This window comes from Triturus cristatus, chromosome 3_2 (assembly GCF_964204655.1).
Source record: "Triturus cristatus chromosome 3_2, aTriCri1.1, whole genome shotgun sequence".
NCBI lineage: Eukaryota > Metazoa > Chordata > Amphibia > Caudata > Salamandridae > Triturus > Triturus cristatus.
Genome location: NC_140584.1, coordinates 408,741,251 through 408,760,827, shown reverse-complemented (window position 1 = coordinate 408,760,827; position 19,577 = coordinate 408,741,251). Strand labels below are relative to the sequence as shown.

Genomic DNA, 19,577 nt, shown 5'->3' with positions numbered 1-19,577 from the left:
TGGGTGGTCTGTACAAACGAAGGAGTCAGTGAGAATGCTGGTTGATAAAATAAGCAGATATGTTTTCATGTCTAAGTTGCTGGTATAACCAGTGCACTGAGCTCACATCATGAGTGCTACGCTTGAACTGACTCTGTGATAGTCCAAAAGTTTCCTTTTCTTCTCAACCCAAATAATCTGTTTATTTGAAACCATGAGTTATATTAGAGTTTTTATCTTGAACTAAGGCAGAGAAATGGCGGGCTGCTAGGTCAGAAGGTGAAATATATCATGTTGACACAGTCAGGAGGGGTAGTTTCAATAAATGGGATCTACAAAGTCTTTCAGAAGGAGCTTTGATGCTTGCAGAAGAGTTTTCAAGAGCATTGGACTGAGAATGGTGACCCATCTTACCCCAATTTTAGTTTTTCTGAGTAGGACGTTACAAGCAGATTCAGCTGACTGGACCTGAAGGCCCTGCGTGGGTAGTAGAACTGAAAGTGAGATCTGATATAAGGCTTCAGTTGTGTGATACCGAGTATTTTGAATTTGTGCAAGCTGCTATCAGAAGCTAAGGAAGACATTTCAAGGCTCGCTGGAAGAGGAACAAGTACTAGCCACAATTTGTTTTAAAGGTCCTAGTCCTACGTTTTTAATGGTCTGTCAATAGAGCAAGGCATAGAGGGCATTGTCCTAGTCCAGACAGGACAGGATGATTGTCTTCATGGTTGAAATTCTTAGTTTAGTGGTAGTAAAATGGGAAATGTTTTGAACAAGGCACAGGTGACTGTTGCTTGTTTTGGAGATCGGGCCAATACGGGCATGAAATGTGAGATTGCATTTGAATCAGCAGGAAATTGGATAATTTAACTTCTATCCCACATTGATTCAGCTATGCTTTGGCTTTTTATTTCCTGAAAACCAGCTATATCAAGTCTATATTTTTAGGTAAGCTGTGAAACCCCAAGGGATACCTTCAGATTTTGATACTTGGTCTTCTATCTACTGGACCCAGTGACACATTCTTATATTCTAGTTTTAAAATCTGTGGACTGCTCTGTAGATAATATAATGCTGGCCTCTCATGTCACAACAGTGGCTTATTGCTTCATATGAGAAACATTTTGCCAAAAAAGGCATAGACAGAAATCTGTAGCAGTTTAGAAACCTAGCCCTAAAGCTGTTGTCTGGAATATATGTTGAATGGTTTGAGCTAGATACCTTGGACTTACACAATTAAACTTATTGTTTCCTCCATATAGACTAACAATGAGTTGGAGGCACAGCGGGATGCCACTGAATTTGCCTTCCGGAAGCGGATTCGGGAGACTGAAAAAGCTTATGATGAACTGAAATGGCAGGAGAAGAATGTAAGTTATTGACCAGAATCTTAAATCTGCACACCCACTCATTGCCACTACAATTGCCGAGCCTTTTTAGCTACTTTTATTTCATTATGTAAAGAGATTTGAATCTCTGCAATCCATCTCTTTTAAGCAAAAATAGGTACTTTCTGTTCAGAGTTGGGGGTGTATGGAGGGGGGAGACACTGAGCCCTTTCCAGCTCCTAACTATGCACCACTAAGATCCAAGCAACACTGTTGAACACATAGATGAGAAAGGTAGGCTTTTGGGTCACTCAGAACATTTTTGTGTCTTCTTCCAGTTTTATAGCACATAGCCCAGTCACAAACAATTTACTGGCTTTGGGGCCTGGAGATTGGGTTCTAATCCCAGTCTTTGATATTTAACCAAACAATATATCTCACTGCAGTTCACTTAGTATCCATGTGCCTCAAAAAAGGTAAGTGACATGTGAGTTTGTAGAGTAAAGAAAACCTCGAAACATTTCAAAACAAAACCTGGGAAAGGTATAGCGCACTCTGAAGCTAACTAGCTAGGTTTGTGCTTTTCAAAGTCCAATTCATACATACACCTTAGGGGGAAAAGGATTATTCAAATAAACTAGAACAGAGAAAACACAATACATGCATATATCACATTTTGTGCATAAATAGTATATCTTCTGGAAGATCTCTTTTCCCAGAGCTATAGATGTGTAATAAATGAGGACACCCTGTTTGGAAAACCTAGTATATTTCTATATGTTTTATTAAAATGTTCATTGTGAAAGATCTACTTAAAAATTGACATCATTAAATTTGAAACCAATGCATGTCTCCTTTGTTAGGAACAAAGTGTGCAATTAAACTTTCTTTTTGTTACACCAGTGAAAGCTCTGGCTGTTTCCATGCATTTATCTCATGTTTCATCTTCTGTGCCTTACATGCAGATTATTAGCTTCTGTGCTCATTGTTTCTCTGAATTCTGAGCATTTTATATAATCCACCAAGACCGCCCCCCAAGACTTCTTGCGTAAACATCTCAATACATCCCTGAAATAGAATCTATTGCATAGCTTAGTAATGGAGGTTGCATTGGACCCCCCGCCACCTCACGATCGTCCTGCAAGCCAGCCTCCAGTGATTCTGTTCCTATTCTTATCGTCCAAGAAACACTGCTGTGACTCATGTGCGGCAGAATGCAAACCCCCTTACTGTAGTCATATACCCTGGGCCCCTGGGTGTCATTACAGACCAGTGTTTAGTAGATATTTAATCACATAATGATACAATGTTACCACCATGAAAGAGAGGCATCATTGAGGAAGGGAATCCGGTGAGGAACTACAATCTTAAATAGATTTGAAAGTGATTATGATGCTACAGTTTGGGAGAGAGGGATTATGATATCTCATTTGAGAGGGACACTTGTTCAAAACAATAAGGATAGAGGTCTATAACCATGCAGCCGAAAAGAGAAGCTTTTGTGCAGATGAGGACAACAGGATATTGATGTGACTGTTAAGGGAGTGAGGGTTTCTGCACAACTGAGAAATAGCCACTATAGTGGGAGAAGCAATTAGTGCAGTGTCACCATTGGGGGAGAACAGAATTCTGATGATGCTATGCTGGCTAGCAATTGATTAAAGATCAGTAGTGACTTTTTCATTGCTGCTAAATTGTGACCAGAAAGGCTATATTACCTGAAACTGCAAACTGATGGAGCATTGCCAGGAACTCAGAGTTAGGGTTGGCTGACTTCTGGAAATAGATTGATAATTCTATTACTTCTGGGTACCTAATAACAAACATTTCTTCTGTCTTTCGCTTCAATTCAGACCAAAGAAGAGATTGCAGAGATGGAGGAAGACATTAGACGCCTCGAGGAAGACCTGCGGCTGAAGCGTGGCCCTCTGAAGTTGGCTCACACCCGTCTTGAGACCCGCACCTACCGACCAAATGTAGATCTATGCAGGGACAAGGTATATTACAATCCTCAGTATCTGTCTACCTTCTATGGTGTCTAAATCCATCGAGGTATTGGGGAATATGGATAATTAAGGGTCAGTTGTATGTTCTCACTATACTTCACAGGACAATACTCTTGTCATATATGAACAGCACATACTACAGAAAATATTTGCTTGCTCCAGGTCACACTGACAATAGGCTAAAACAATGGTACAAGCCAAGTGCATAGACCAGCATGCTTCCTGTTTATTGGGACGTCAAGTCTGCCATATCTAGGTGCACATGGAACCTACAGGGTTGCTGATTGTTAGAAATGGGATTTCTGGTTGGCTAGGGCTTGCGCCAAAGCCAGGCAGAAACCACCACTCTAGTCAGGGCAAGGAAGTTAAACGCCAAAGATAACCCCTGCTCACCCCCTTGGTAGCTTGGCACGAGCAGTCAGGCTTATCCCGGAGGCAATGTGTAAAGCGTTTGCGCGCGCACCCAGCAACAACACCCAAGGCCCACCACAAAGGAAACTCCACACAAGGTATTATATAAACATAGCCTTTGTATTATACCAAAACACATTAGATAAAAACACACACTTTACAATGTGCCAACAGGCACGGGCAGAATTTACAAGGGATTATATGTACAGGGGACAGGGCCACATGGACCACTGTCGGGAATTAGCACTTTTAGAACTTAGCACAAATCACCAATAGTAAAAGTAGAACATAACACAAAGTAACTGTAGAGCACAACCAGTAACTACTGGCGCAATAATGACCTCAGCGTCATCACACTAGCATCAGGTATAAAACCTATCCTGCATCCATCACAGGGGCATAAATCACATTATGCAATTCTCATTAGTCTAACGCATTAGACCTAACCACCTAAGTATAACTATACTAGGGGCGCACATCGCACAGGGAAGTACAATCTCCCTAACATCCACCTAAACAGGTAAAACAACCTCCTAGGCAGAACTAACCACATTTAGATGTACAAGACACCGGGTGCGCCAAACATACTATACACAGTACATTTCCTGGCACCAAAATCACATCAGAGTCCAGGTTGCGCCAGAACCTAAACGTAGCAGCTGCCCACTACTTGCTGGGCAGCTGGGGACAAGCACAGGGCCTAAACGCTGCAGCTGGCACTAAGTGCTGCGCAGCTGTGGAAGGCAACTAGGGGCCTGGGCTCTCAATGGCCCTGGAACCAATGTCAAAATGTTGGAGCCACCTAGGCTCTAAGACAACATGTCCCCATAGCGTGGGAGCCACAGAGGCTCTGAGAAACAAAACATGCCCCCTTATAACGTTGGAGCCTCGTGGGCTCAGAGAAAATAATGCCCCCGACGTCGGAGCCATGCTAGGGCTCTAAACAATGTGTCCCTGTTGGAGCCATCTGGGGCTCAAGAATGACCCGGCCCGCCTCGTTGGGCCTCTCAAAACAATTGTGCCCCATCGTTGGAGCCCCATGGGCTCGAAAGCACACCTGCCTAGCCTCGGAGCGGCCCGCTATCAGACGGGGCCGCTCCGACTCGGTGCCTTCCCGGCACCACACAACGGAGAGGCCCACACTTACCGGGCTCTCAAGACGGCGGTGATCTTCGGCCTCCGGTGCAGTTCTCCGCTCGTTGTAGAAGCGTGGGGCAGCCCCTGCGACCGGCCCAATCACAGCGGAGCATAACAATGACGCTCCGGGCCTCGAGCAGGCGGGACCAATGGGGACGCCGTATCCCGATGACGCGGCGGGACTCTCGGGCGGCTGGAACCAATCCCAGCGCGGCCCCTTTATGACGTGTAGGGAATCTCTGGCAGCGGGGGCCAATCCCAGCGGGACTCACCAGTGATGCTGCGGACCTCGGCCAGCGGCGGTGAAATGTTACGGCGGCACTTTCTTATCATAGAACGCGGGGTGGGCACCCGTATTGAAATATAATTAAAAGGCGGCCATGTGGGGTAGGCACCCACTATCTAACTACACAAACATGCGGGGTGGGCACCCGCCGATCACAATCACCATAAAGCGGAGTAGGCTCCCGCTAGATGAAACAACGTCACAGCGGGGTGGGCACCCTCAAAGGAATATAAAGCTGGGTGGCACCCGCAAATTAAAATATAATGCAGGGTGGGCTCCCGCTTGGCAGCCATGACGGGGGAATCCCTCCAGTGGGGATTCCCTCAGGCAATAGGCAGCAGCCTGCTGCAGAGCTCCAGTGCTCCGTCAGGAGCCCGATTTCAGCGCTCCCAGGCGCTAGAAGGCTTAAAGGGCCAGAAAAAGGTCCAAAAGGTCCTGAAGGCATCCAGGGGGCAAAGCAGGGCCCAGGGGCCAGCACACAGGGCCCTCCAGCAGGGAGGTGGCCCCCATGGCGGTCCTTCCTGGGCCCCACCAGCAGCAAGCCCCCCTCTGTCAGGATCCAAGGGAGAACCAGGCGCTAGAAGCAAAAGTCCCTGAAGTCCATCAGGCATCCAGGGGCTGGGCAGGGCCCAGGGAGGCAAGCCTTCCCCTTGGCCCCAGCAGCAGCATGCCCCTGGCAGATTCAAGTCAGAACAAGAACATTTCCATGGGGTCACAGCCCCTCTTTTATACACCAAATCCCTTTGTCTCAAGGGTGCAGGGAAGGGGCGAACCAGATACAACTGGTTCCTGAGCACTTTGTTTTGCTCAGACCCTCTCCCTATTCACAGCACAGGCCAGGGTCATCAGTCGCACCACAGGGGGCGGAGCCAGCATTGTGTGGGGAAAGCCCAGCCCTATTCAGGACCCAGGTGTACTCCTCCCACCCATATAGCTGCTGATCTCCCTATTCACCACTGGGTGACTCCTCCTGACTCTGGGGATTCCCTAGCCTGTCATCTGACCTCAGCCAGCCAATCCCCAGATAAGGCATTCATTTCACACTGCACACAGAAGTGCCCACTTCTAGAAGTGGCACTTCCACACTAGATACATGCACGCCGCACACATCATCGCGCAGCATTTTATCACACGAGTCCGTACATACCAAACACGCACCTGCACTCCCCACGCATCAGGAACTACTAGGGACACATGCATTCCTCAATGCATTCCTATGGGAGGGCAGGCCAACCTCACTACACGCACGCACTTTACCCTGGGACACAGTGATAAAGTGCGCAGAAACCAAAAATCACTAACACAAGTCACAGTTAAAAAGCAAAAAGTTTCAGGGGTGAACCTGCCAGAAGGGCCAAGTCCAACAGCATTTTATCACACGAATCCGTACATACCAAACTCGCACCTGTACTCCCCACGCATCAGGAACTACTAGGGACACATGCATTCCTCCATGCATTCCTATGGGAGGGCAGGCCAACCTCACTACACGCACGCACTTTACCCTGGGACACAGTGGTAAAGTGCGCAGCAACCAAAAATCACTAACACAAGTCACAGTTAAAAAGCAAAAAGTTTCAGGGGTGAACCTGCCAGAAGGGCCAAGTCCAACACTGATGAATGGGTAACTATGGCAATGAAGTTTGGACAGTCCTGTTCCTCTAAAATGAAAGACCAGGGTATCTGAGGGAAGTTTGTTTTTTGTTGAAGAGGTGCATGAAAGGTTGAATTGACAGTATTTTGGGAATATACATATTTTTAATTGGCAGCACTTTTGAATTAGGTATGCAATATTTCAGGAGTTTGATATCTTTTTCTGGCAAGATTTATGATATTTTAGGACTAGATTTAGAGGACTTGGGCCAAAGACTACATATCTTGACCCAATTCTAACCTCTTCTCAATAAGTCAGCCAGAAACCTCTCTGTAGGTATTGGCAGCAAACTTTTGTTCAACTTGATCTAACATCCCAAAGTCAACAATTGCAAATCATGTCAACATCCGGATAAAAGTATCCCAGTCCTTCCACCTACTACACCAGTTGAATGATTGACTTTTTTGTACCTACCCCAGTACCCTGCCTTTTTCCTTCAAATCCTGCCCCCCACGACTCCCACCACTCATTACCCAAATGTTTGCCTGTCACCCACTCCTCATCTCCCTCTTCTACTACTACTACTACTACAACACACTTTCTTTTGAAATACCTTTATTTTTGCTGTCCCTTCATATCCTCCTATGACTCCTAACCCTCTGCATGCCTACTGCTTGCTACTACACAATCTTACCCCTCCCACACTGACTGCTCACCTTCCGACTCCTCTCTGATCCCTAGCCTTTGCTGCATCACCTTCTACCCATTCTCCCACCATTCTCTTTATTCTCACATGTAAATTCAGTTTTCAGGTTTATGATTCACTTTTTTCCATCTGTTACTCATGCCTCTGAAACATTTCAGACCTCGTTTGAAACCCACACCCATCATTTCCACCTCTCATTTGACCTTTTCTTTCTCCTTACTGCTCCTAGCTTTTCCCCCCTCAAGCAGTCATCCTTCCAATTCATTCTGTGATGTCCTTCATTACCCTCTTGATTCAGAGAAAGGCTGTATCCCAACTCCCCTTTAAACCCAACTAATCACCTCTCCCTCTAAAACCTCCTTTATACAATGAGGTTCTGCTCATTAATGCAGAGTTTCTGAACAAGAACCCCATTACATCCATGATCTTCTGTTGGTGACTTGCTTTTCATCACCAAAACTTGATTAAGTGATAGCTCAGGACCAAACCTACCTACAGCCGCGGCTGCAGGCTTCAAAACCTCATGAGAAATCATACCATAAAGAAGATTGGAATAGGAACAGCCATTGCCCACAAAAGCACCCCGTCTACAAAATCAATTTTAAACCACTCAAGAATGTAGATCTGTCATCTGTTCACATACACCATCTTTCACATCTTTATGTCACTCGATCTACACATATCTGCAGACCTGCCTATGACAATGCAGTATGTCCTGACTTCTTCATAGACTTTATCTCCAAGGTAATGTTAAAATATCACACAAACTCTGCATACAGAGGGGATATTAATACCTGGTTCAGCAAGCCTGAATTGTCCAGTTCTAAATGAGTGCTATCCAACATGGAACCATTGAATATAGTTCAAGTGGTAACATGCACGCTCTCTACCCACAGCAGGGCGTACCCTGGATGCAATGTTGCCCTTTAAGAACCTACTCATGGTTACCAGCAAATATCACATGACCTGGACTTGGTGGTGCTATACTTCATGTTAAACTCCACCTACCCTCTCCACCAGCCAAATCTAAAATAATTGCGAAAACATAATCCAGAGCATGGAAACGACTCAACTGGGCCACATGATAGCTGCACCTATCATAGCAGAGATGCACGATCAACAGTTTTTTCGCTGCTTGACATTTCTCAAGTTCAACAAAAATCTCTGGGAGTACTTTTGAAAATAACAAACCGCCCCAAGGAAAAATTGAAAGTGCACTACTATTCTAGAATTTTCAAAGCAATGTTCAAGAAGGTGCAAACTTTCTACTGTAAGGAAATGTCTGTTTTTGCATGTTCACCCAACATTTCTGGACTAATGCTGCTGGTTGTTGTGACTGTGAGAGTGCACTGAGACCTGATAACCACACCTCAGTGCCAGTGTTCTAACTCATTACAAAGTATATGTCCCATTGGCTACCTCAATTGGCAGAGGCTGACTTACTTATAAGTCTCTAGTATATGGTACCAAGGGCATGTAAGGCAGAATGTCCACACAGAGCTGCAGCACTGATTGTTCCACCCTGTGTGTCACAAAGTACGAAATGGCTCCCTGCCTGCCTCTGCATACCGGAATGTGCAGTGGTAACACTGCTAGCTCAACCTTTGCCATTCAAACCAATGGCAAAACCCCCACTCCCCTTATCATTATATGTAAGCCTCCCCAAAGGAAGGCCTATATAGCACTAAGTCAGGGAGCTGTATATTATTAAGCAGGACATGTATTTTATATATATGTCCTAACAGCAACACGTCCAAATTGTTGTTTGCTGTGGGAGAGTTACAGCCCCATTGGCTAACCCAGAGTTACTGCCTGACCACTCAGCCCGACTAACTTCCGAATGGGACTAATGAGATGAGCACTGTAAGGTCTCAAATTAATTGTAGCATTAAGCCCGACATGATGCCCAAGTCGAATTTAAGTGTCACTATTATAGAAATGCAACTTTTAGAAAGTTGCCACTCTTGACACAGTTTGTACAGTGGCCTCACATGGTCACTGGCCACCAGAAAGCTTTCTGCCCTCCTGGGGAGTAGTGTGAATGACTCCCAGGCTTAGGAACAATAGCAGCCTGCTACAGGGTGAGGTGTTACCTCCACTTTGCAGGAAGCCACTCGGGGTGTTAGCCCAAAAGGTGAGCTTCAACTGTGAAGCTGACTTTGGTGGGCAAATAGCGATTAAACTCGTGAGGGGATACCCTTTGTTTGGGTAGACAGGCTGGCGGCAGGAGCACACAGGGGAGACCAGCACCCAAACCGGTTATCCAGGGGTGTGTAGTCCACAGGTAGCCACACCTCTAGGGAGAGATACCAAACTCATAACATCCAAAGAAGGCTTCAGACATCTTGAGAGTGGGCAGAATAGTGCACTTTGGGATTGCTAGATGCCGCACATAGGCGTAAAGTCGTCACCCAGAGGGAGGGGACTTGGTAGCCAATTAGCTAGTGACTGCATCATCCCTCCAAGGTACTTTCTGGGCATAAATATATGGCGCCCCTGGCACCCTGAACCTCATATCATGCCGGAATTGGAGAAAGGACTGCCCTGCGGACCCCTGGATTTGGCAGAGAGGCTGCACCGTCTGCTGGACTGCACCTGCCGCACCTTGGATTTGCACAGAGAGGGATGTGCCTGTGGCTCCTGGCTTGGGGAAAAGATGTTCCCAGTCCCGGACCAAAGAAGTGACTCCAAGAGTCTGTCAGCTGACCCCTGGAGCCAGCACCAGGGCCAACTAAGCTGAAGTAGCCCTAATCAGTTAGTCAGTAGCGACTTTGAAGGCATCACTATTGACTGCCGCTGGATGCCCGATGAGACCGATCCTCAACTGCCAAAAGTTGCACCCGATTCAGCCAGACCCAAGAGTGTCATCTGAGTCCAGATTGGTTGCCCAAGAGAGACACCAGCCTCCACCAAGGTATATCACTGGGACCGCTGTGGACAGAGACTTGTGGCCCAGCTGCCGCTGGTCTTCTTCTGTCTCAAAGAAGACATGGCGAGACTCCGACCTCTGTGGCTAAAGTCATCCCACCTGACCCGTGGACTGAGGAATAATTGCAAATGCACCCCCGTTGACTGCACTGCACCTCATCTTCGATCTGCTGCATCCGAAGCATTAGGACCACTCGATTGAAGTCTATAGGTATTGTGCTGTAAAGTTTGGAACTGGACTGGAAAAGGCTTTGGTGGCCAGATAACTGCAAATACTCTTTACTGGTCACCCAAGCTGGGCCAGATTCGTCAAACTCAGCTCTTACAAACTTTTCAGAAGTTTACAGTTACCAATGCTTCTTTGTGGCTAAACTGAGATTTAAGTTTTCTTTAAACATCTGCATCTTCTTAACCCTCTGGTGGATGTTGCTCATCCTGACTAAAAAAATCATAAAAATAGAATCTATGTTTATAAATTGGTGTTGAATTTCGTTCTGTGATTCACAGGTGGGTCTTTTACATTTAACATGTGCCTTTATTGATTGCTGTGTGGTTAAACTAAACATCATAAAACTCTCCTGCCTGAGACCATAGATTGTGGTCCTGAGTTTGAACCTCCGTTCATTGTAAATCTTTTTAGAACTAACTGATCGTTCATAAGGTTCGAACTTGTCCCTACTTCTGAGGACCTCAAAGCTTATAAAATAACTCTACAATATTGCAAGTTCAGGTTAAAATATCGGTGCTTCTGCAATGAGATTTTCTCCTCACTGCATGCCAGATTTAACCTCGTCTGCTCAGGAGTTACTAAAAATGCCCACTTGCCATATATGACAGTTTAGCACGTTCATGCATTTTTAAGTGGTGAAATTACCGAGTTGTTGGGGTACATTTTGAGTCCAGCTCTATGGACCAACCACATACCTGTGTAATGCACATTGTAAGTTAACATCCTTATGAAAGGGGACCAATGATGTTCACTACCTTGAATAATCAGTCTACAAGGTGGAACATAATTCCGTGAACTGGTCACCTGAAGCTATGGGGAATAAAAGTTAAATATTATATACATATGTTGTAAAGCACAATTGTAAAAAAAAACGTGTTTTAAAGTAGGTGAACTCTGAAAACAAATGTAAAAAGTAGTGGAAAACGACAGTGGTAATAATACTGATGGAATTAATTTCCCACTCATTTCGACCAATTGCCACCTTGAAGTGGCAAGTGTGGGTATCTTGTGCAGTGACAACTTAGCAACTTCTTGGCCATGCTGTGCATAGAACTCACTGGATCTCAATGCATACACAAACATGCAATAGCTGCTGCACCACTCTTCTCAGAACGGCTCAAATCATTTCAGTGGCACAACCAAAAAAATGCATGCTGTCATAAGGTACATGCACTTTAACCAAAGCTTATGCTGACACTTCGATGGAAGAACAGAGCAACATGGGATATCTACAATTAAGTGGAATCATGCACTGGCATGGAGTTCTTGATCTTCACTGGAAGTACGCACTGCTGGGAGAACATGCACTTTGATGGAACAACACACTAACAGGGAGACTGCACTTAAATGGACATTTCCGTTAACAGTAAATGCTTACGCTTTGACAGAAGCATGCACTGACAGGGAGTATCTTCATACTGATGGAAGCACACACTAAAGGCAGTATCTTCATACTGATGGAAGCACACACTGCCCGAAAGTATCTTCATATTGAGTGAGGCACACACTCCCAGGCAGGACCTGTTCTTCAACTTCAGCAGAAGCATACATTGAGAGGTTTGGCATTTTACTGGACAGCCATGCTGACAGGAAGTGCCTGTGCTTTGATTGAACAAAGTGCTAACAATTCAAATGAAGCAAAGTGTAAACTCGTATTATCTACACATTACATTGCATACTAATATAGAACACCTGGAAATCAAATGAAGCAGAAACATGCAACAAGTGTATGTAGTTAAAAGAGAGCACATAGTAGCAAAGAGTTCCTACATTGCAAAGTAAACACAACATGACAGGAAGTATCTGCACTTTAAAGGAAGTAACATTGACAGGAAGTGCTTGCACTTCGAAGGGTATGCAGAGTTATAGGGCATACTTACACTTTGCTAGGACTACACAAAAACGAGTTCCTGCACTTAAAAAGAGAGACACAGACAGGTAGCTCTGCCACTTTATTTCTCTCTTAAGCTCCTGCTTTGGCCACCCCATTTGAGTTGTTCCCAGTTTAAATCTTTTTACAGAAGGGTTCTGAAGACCGAAATGTTGCTTGTGAAGCTCTTTTGAGATTCTCTGTCTTCCAGGGCCCCTAAACATTACCACCAAAGAGGCAATAATAAAAACTGTTGCCAGCAACCTACCCACAAATGTAATCAAGATCCTCCCACAGGCCATTTAGAAAAGTAGGGCCTTCTTAGGTGAAGCAAACCCATCCCTAGGCAGCTTATCTCCATCCTCTTCTGAAGGTACTTTAAAAGTGGGCTGGCCACACTTTAGGAGAGGGATCTCCAGACTTTAGCTGAGGGTTCACCACACACCAAACATTGAGCACTGTTATTCCTTTTGCACCATGGATGTGATACCATGAGCTCTCTTCATATAAGGTGTGATACCATTAGGTGTTTGCAAGTGGGTTTTATACAGTGGACTGCATGTAAGTGATGGGAGATACAATCGACTGTATGTAGGTCAAGTGTGAAATTATAGATCTTGAAGAGGTAGTTGTGTTTCCATAGGTAGAATGAATTAAATTGATGTGTTTGTCTTGCCTGTGTTTGGAAAGGATGGCTCAGGGTTGTTCAAGGGTGTAGGGTGTAGAAAGAGGTAGGTGCTCTTTGAAAGAGTCTATATAAGTTCAGAATTACAAGAGTAATTTAGCTGGCTGTAGGCTCCTATGAAAAACATTAGAGCCCTGCTTTTAATTTTTTGTGTTTTATATTAAGTGCCGTCTCTTCCCCGTTGTCCTTAAAATACACACGGGGCTGCTTTTAGTGTCCTTACTTTCTTTTCCTCTCCTCACCTTTCTAAAAGTCTGGGAAGTTTACATGGTTTGGCACATGGTGCCGCATCAAGCCTAAGCGCATCTGGAGGAAACTGGGGGAAATTTATTTTTTCAGAAAAGAAAGGTTTATCTAAAATAGACTAAACTCAAGTAACATGTCTTTCTGTGACTCCTAGGCCCAGTACGGGCTCACGGATGAGGTCCACCAGCTGGAAGGTATCATTGCTGCCCTGAAGCAGAAACTGGCACAGACACAGTAAGTATGTGAGAAGAGCTGTAATGGTTTAAGTGTGGCGTGAGACTTGTGCATCTCAGCTCCAAGTCACAGGGACTTTAACTATGGTGTGGATCAATCAATACTTTATTTATTCTGTTATTTATTAACATTAAAAGAACAGTTTTGCATGCAACTCGGTGGTCTCTTGACCTTCTCAAGAAGGTGAACTGTGGCTGTGTTTGTCAAAAGAAGAATTGTTGTACCATTGTTTGCAATTCCTTTATTGAACCATATATGAACTTAAAGTATTGTATTGTGAAAAAGCTTTCATTATTCTAACTACAGATGTTATAGCAGCTATCACCACAAAGGCATGCATACCAATGTACATGGAATTGTATGATTTTGTAACACAGGTCCATTAACTTGCCACAGGTGTAGCATTCAAATGTGTTGTGGTATGAAAAAGTCTTTGTGCACATCTTTGTCACCATAAGGGCATTGAATGTCCCCAGAACAGCACAGTACAAAAATATTGTTGTTAAAATTACTGACAAGGAACTGAGCTTCAGGACTGGAAAGTCGGAAACCAAAGATATTATTATCCCAGAATTTTCAAACTGTTTTTCAGATATTGCTTCAGAAGATATTTTTGGAGCACTTCCATTTTTAGTGCCACACTCGTATCCTTCAAATGTGAACACAATCCCACATTTAATTCGGTCAGCATGATTAAAAGGCTGCTTGCCCTACAGTAATGAACCTGAATGGAGTTACCTTCCATTTAGCTTCTAGACTCTCTCATATGCCCAGGTGTCCATATCATTGTTGTATCATCTGTTTGGCAATAGATTGGTTCAGTGCCAAAATGTTCACCCTCATGTGTTTTTCCCCCAGGGATGCACTGGATGCTCTGTACAAGCACCTGGCCCGAATCCAAGAGGACATACGCATCAAGGAGAACACTCTGCTGCAGGACAACAAGTGCCTGGACATCAGGAAGAAACTGACTGTCCCCGCCGAGAAGTACATGCCAACCGTTGACACCTTCAACCGCACCACAAACCGCTGCTTGTCTCCCCTGAAGGTTCGACAGTTAGAACTAGCCTAACCAGTGGCAGTGAGTTCATTATTACCCATGTAAGGGCTACCACCAGTTATACAGGTATAAATATAAAAATCCCCCTCTCCTCCTGCCTTCTAAACACAACACTTAAGCACAATGTATTAAATGAATGAATAAAGTACTATATCTTTATGTGAATTGCACAGTCATATTGCTTTATCAGAATTTCTCACTCACTTTGGTCTTCACATGCTTTAAGCTTCTCATTTCACGAACATCCTTCCAACAGATGACGGTCTCAGACTACTGAGGGGTGGACCCAACTCCCTCTACCACTTTAGTTTTATCTGTCCCCGAATTATCTTTCCTTAATTCATAACTAGATGGCAGTGACAGCGCTTCACTCGCAAATCTGGGAAACCACACTAATTTTCTTGAAGCAATCAGAATCTATGGGCCTGATTAGAGATGTCTCATTCACCTTATTACAAGTGCACTAGGTATAATTTTGAAAGATGGATCTACCCTTGAATATACGTTATAGAACATTGTATTATGAACCAAAGACTTATTGTAGAAGATTCCGTACATCTTGCAGAGTGCTTTTTCAGTTCATTTTTAGTTATATCCTGATACACTTGAATAAGATGGACAGGCTACTGTCACATTTGTGACGCAGTACTCATCCGGCAAATTCTTACTTAGGCCCTATATTATTATTTTTATTATGTAAAAAGCAACAATATGTTTAATTGGAAAAGTCCTCTGCAAAATGTATTGCAGCCTCTAAAATAAGGGCTTGGTTCATAATGCAATATTCTACAGTGTATATTCAATGGTAGAATGTTCAAAATACCCATGTATTTGAGCTAATATCTGATGTATGGTAAAAGAATACAGTGTTTTACGAACACCGATTATCATTTCCCAGTTCTTTCGGGACCACCACTACACACACATTTTGAAACCTGGAAGTGCAGTGCCTGAGGTCTTCATTTTTATTTGAAAGTATATAGAGTTTATTACTTAGACTAGTAATCTGTCCCCCTGAAAAAGACTTGCTTGAAGCAAAGAGATGATTCACCTATTACAGAATTAAACCTATTGATCGGTTTCTCATTTTATTTATTTACAGTTTTTAAATGTTCCCATGGACTAGTGCATAACAGCACTGTACAATTGGAAGACAGCAATAAAACAGCATCGAAAAGCAGTTTACTGGATGCAAATTTACTTGTTAAAAATAATATTTTGAGCTGAGGGAATGAAATAAAATAAGAGTATACATTATTTTTATATGGTTGAGGCAGGTAACGATAGGTTTTGAAAAAGGCGGCTTTGGAGTGAGGATGGGAGAGCATTGTGGATCTGTAGTGTTCAGGGTGAGTCATGTGAGACCCACTCTGTAGTACGTCCAGGGATAAAGTGTGTCAGTAGTTGATATCTGGTATCATGATGAGAATGCAGCAGCGGTAGTGTGGAAGATTGCCATTTCAGTGGTGGATAGGCTGGTGGGGTAAGATGGGGGTGCAAAGTGGAGAGATTGCACCTTCTCTCTCCAAAATGTCAGCTTTGAGACTGAAGCCTGGCCCACCATGTCCCAGAACACTGACTTAAGGTTTTGAATAATTCTTTTTTTTCATTTTTTATATTTATTTAAGTTTTCTGAAACAGATATCCAGCATAACATATACAGTACACAGGTAGATACATGCTTAAGGATGAAGTTTAGGTAACATTTAAATCCATAACAGTGTCCGGAACAACATGAACAGCGGAACAACATGAACAGCAGTAGGCACTTTAAGCATTGACCGTATGCAACAAAGCCAACAGATGTTATCAGGGAGCATATCTTAAGGTTTTGAACAATTCTTAATTTCTCTCAAAGTCCTTTCAGCTTCTGTAGAGTAGTAAATCACTCTCAGGGTTCTCTGCATGATACATAGCATCCTGTCTAAAGGTCTACTTGCCCATAAAAAACTCAAACCACACTGCACCCTTAAACTGAAAATCAAATGTAGAGAAAACAGTCACCACATGATAATGCAAGCCAATAATGACAGAAGCTGAATGTCAAATGATTGGAAGCATGGAATATCCAGGACCAAACTCTCAACTCTAATGTATCCTCTTTACATTGCTTACATATCTTAAGATTGTCTTCTGCTGGCAGGCCTGCTGTACAATCTTTAGCTCATACCGTTTGGGGCAAGCCCCCTGCTTTGTATGGCCCTGTATATACTGTATCTGTATCAAGACCGGCTCACCTACCAAGAACCTGAATGTACCTAGTCTCTGTGATGAGCATGCATACTGCATTAGGACCAGTGATTTGAAGGTTATGTACAGGACTTATGGTGATACATCCTATTGGGTTTGTAATGCACACTCACACCTGACACTTTCTCACCTCCAACAATTTTAAGACAACCAGCACACTCTCATATTTCAGCAGGCCTCATAGCACACTCAGTCCTAAACTTTTTCCATTGATGTATGTGGGGGGAATCACTGGATGCCTTTGAGTGAAGGTTCCAAAGGGTGGGGAGTTGTTTTAGGAATTGTGTGATGCCATTAGTGAGTTTATCTGGTTGTAACTTGAACCCTGGCAGATTGACAGGTTGAAGCCCGGACTTAAATAGTTGGCTGTTATGATTCTGTAGTCATCTACTCATCTGATAACCTCTCAACAACCAAACTCACCACCCAGTACAACTCAACAATTTCCTCCATACTGGACCAAGTAGCCCCTCTGAAACTGAAAAGGGTAAGAAACACACCCTCGAGATCCTGGTTCAATATAGACCTAAAAACTGAAAGAAGACCACTTAGAGGGGCAGAAAGACTCTGGTGAACAAATCTATCCACAGCCCACCTTGATCAAATAAGGAGAGAAAGAAAAGGCCAAAAATTGCCCCAAATAACCTTTCAATATAAGCAAACAAACCTCCAAACCACCCTTAAAAACACTCAGACCTCCAAAGAACAGTATGCAAACTTCGCCAACGTCTTCAATGATAAAATTACGAAGATTGAGCTCTCCCTTGCTGACCACAACCAATGAGAACCTTCCTTACAGAAAGGAAGATAACAACCCCTCTCCTGTCTCTCCATGGCCTCCCTATCAACGATCACTCCACAGGACAACAAGGGTGTAATCAAATCCAAGGCCTCCTCACGGCTACTAGAAGCTGGAAGGTATTCATCCCACTCTCTGAGGCAGTCATTTCTACTCTCCTGGCTACATACAAACCCTTCACCATCCTCCCACCCGGTGGACCCCCTCCCCGCATCTCTGGCAAAATAAAATCAACCACGCCCTAACCTCCCTCTGGACTAATATTAGAAACAGCTCCCTGATGACTGGAGTGATGCCAGACTGTCTCAAGCTTGGTCAAGTCAAGCCATTACTTACAAAACCAGGAGCCGACCCGAACAATCTCAATAACTTCAGACCCGTTTCCAATCTCCCCTTCCTAGCTAAGACTCTGGAGAGGTGTGTTCTCTTACAACTAAAATAATATATAGACAGCAACAATCTCCTGGACCCGCTTCAATCGCATTTTAGAAAATGATGCAGCACGGAAACAGCTATTCTGAACATAGTACTTGCTGCCTGCCTAGACCTATTGGCCGACTTTGACACGATCAACCACACGCTTCTGTTGGATTCCCTTTAAAAATGGATTGGTGCGGAAGGAGTTGGTCCTGGTTCACATCATTTCTACATAACTGCTCTAAACAAATAAAAATAAGAAATCTTACCTCTGACACAACAACAATAACCCAGGGGTGTCCCCCAAGGCTGTGCCTTCTCACCCACACTGCACATTACATACATGGCGCCCCTAAATATAATTCTCAACCAAACAAACATCCCCTTTCATCTATACGCAGATGACATCCAGTTCTATGTGGAAATCTCCTCACTAGAGGACGTAAACCAGCTAAATGCCACCCTCAAAGAAGACCAACAATGGCTATCTCACAACCACCTAAAACTAAACCAAAATAAGACAGAAATTCTTCCCATATCAAATACAGAGCAGTCACCACAGATGCAAGAATTGATAAACTCCATAGACCTTATTAACTGCCATCTAACTCTAACTGATTTCGTCATATCTTTAGGAATCACACTGGACCCAAAACTGATCATGAAAGCTAATATACAGAACAGTACGAAGAATGCCTTCTACAACCTGAAATTTCAGAACAAAATTGAACCCTACCTGCTGATGAATGATCTTAAATCCACCATGCAAGCGCTGGTCTTGTCCAGATTAGACTACGGGAATGACACCTTCACAAACACGGTGAAAGCCCATCTTGCACCCCTAAGAACCGCTCTCAATGCAGCAGCCAGAATAGTTACAGGAATAAAACAATATGACCACATCTCCCCTGTCCTGAAAGAAATGAATTGGCTCCCAATTGAAGTTCTCTGAAGCTTCAGTACAAAGCCCTTCACACTGGGAAGCCAGCCTACCTCGCCTCTAAACTCAAAACGGCAGGCCAGACAAGAAACCTAAGAAGCTCAAACACCCTACTCCTCATTACGCCTGAAGCCCACTAACAAAAAACCTTTACACTCTCCTTTTCGAGCAATGCTCCTAAAATCTGAAACTCCATTCCAGTACATATCAGCACGAACCCCTCCTTTTTGAGCTTCAATAGACAGCTAAAGGATCTCCTCAACCAACATCTCAAGTAGCAGGACATCCATCGCCCTCAAGACCTGCTTCCCTCCACTGTTTTTTTCTTCCTAACTCGTGCTTGTTGGACCTAAAGTCCTAGGGTAGCTTGGCTCAGGTGAAAAGGCCTCGTTCCGGAGTAACATGTCGTGCTTGCATCACACTCACCTCAGCACTCCAGCGTATCACCACTGAAAACGACACTACACCAAGG

At 44.0% G+C, this 19,577-nt stretch overlaps 1 protein-coding gene across 2 annotated transcripts in view; it reads left to right on the top strand.

Moving 5' to 3' along the window:
- Positions 1–14,858, top strand: part of TEKT2 (tektin 2) — a 28,630-nt gene extending 13,772 nt beyond the window's left edge. For both annotated transcript variants that reach the window (XM_085647970.1, XM_085647971.1), the window contains exons 7-10: positions 1,242–1,349; positions 3,161–3,304; positions 13,560–13,639; positions 14,498–14,858. In XM_085647970.1, the coding sequence (XP_085504096.1) occupies positions 1,242–1,349; positions 3,161–3,304; positions 13,560–13,639; positions 14,498–14,711 (546 nt within the window). In that variant the 3' untranslated portion in view covers positions 14,712–14,858. The remainder of the gene's footprint in view (positions 1–1,241; positions 1,350–3,160; positions 3,305–13,559; positions 13,640–14,497) is intronic.
- Positions 14,859–19,577: the final 4,719 nt, after the last annotated feature.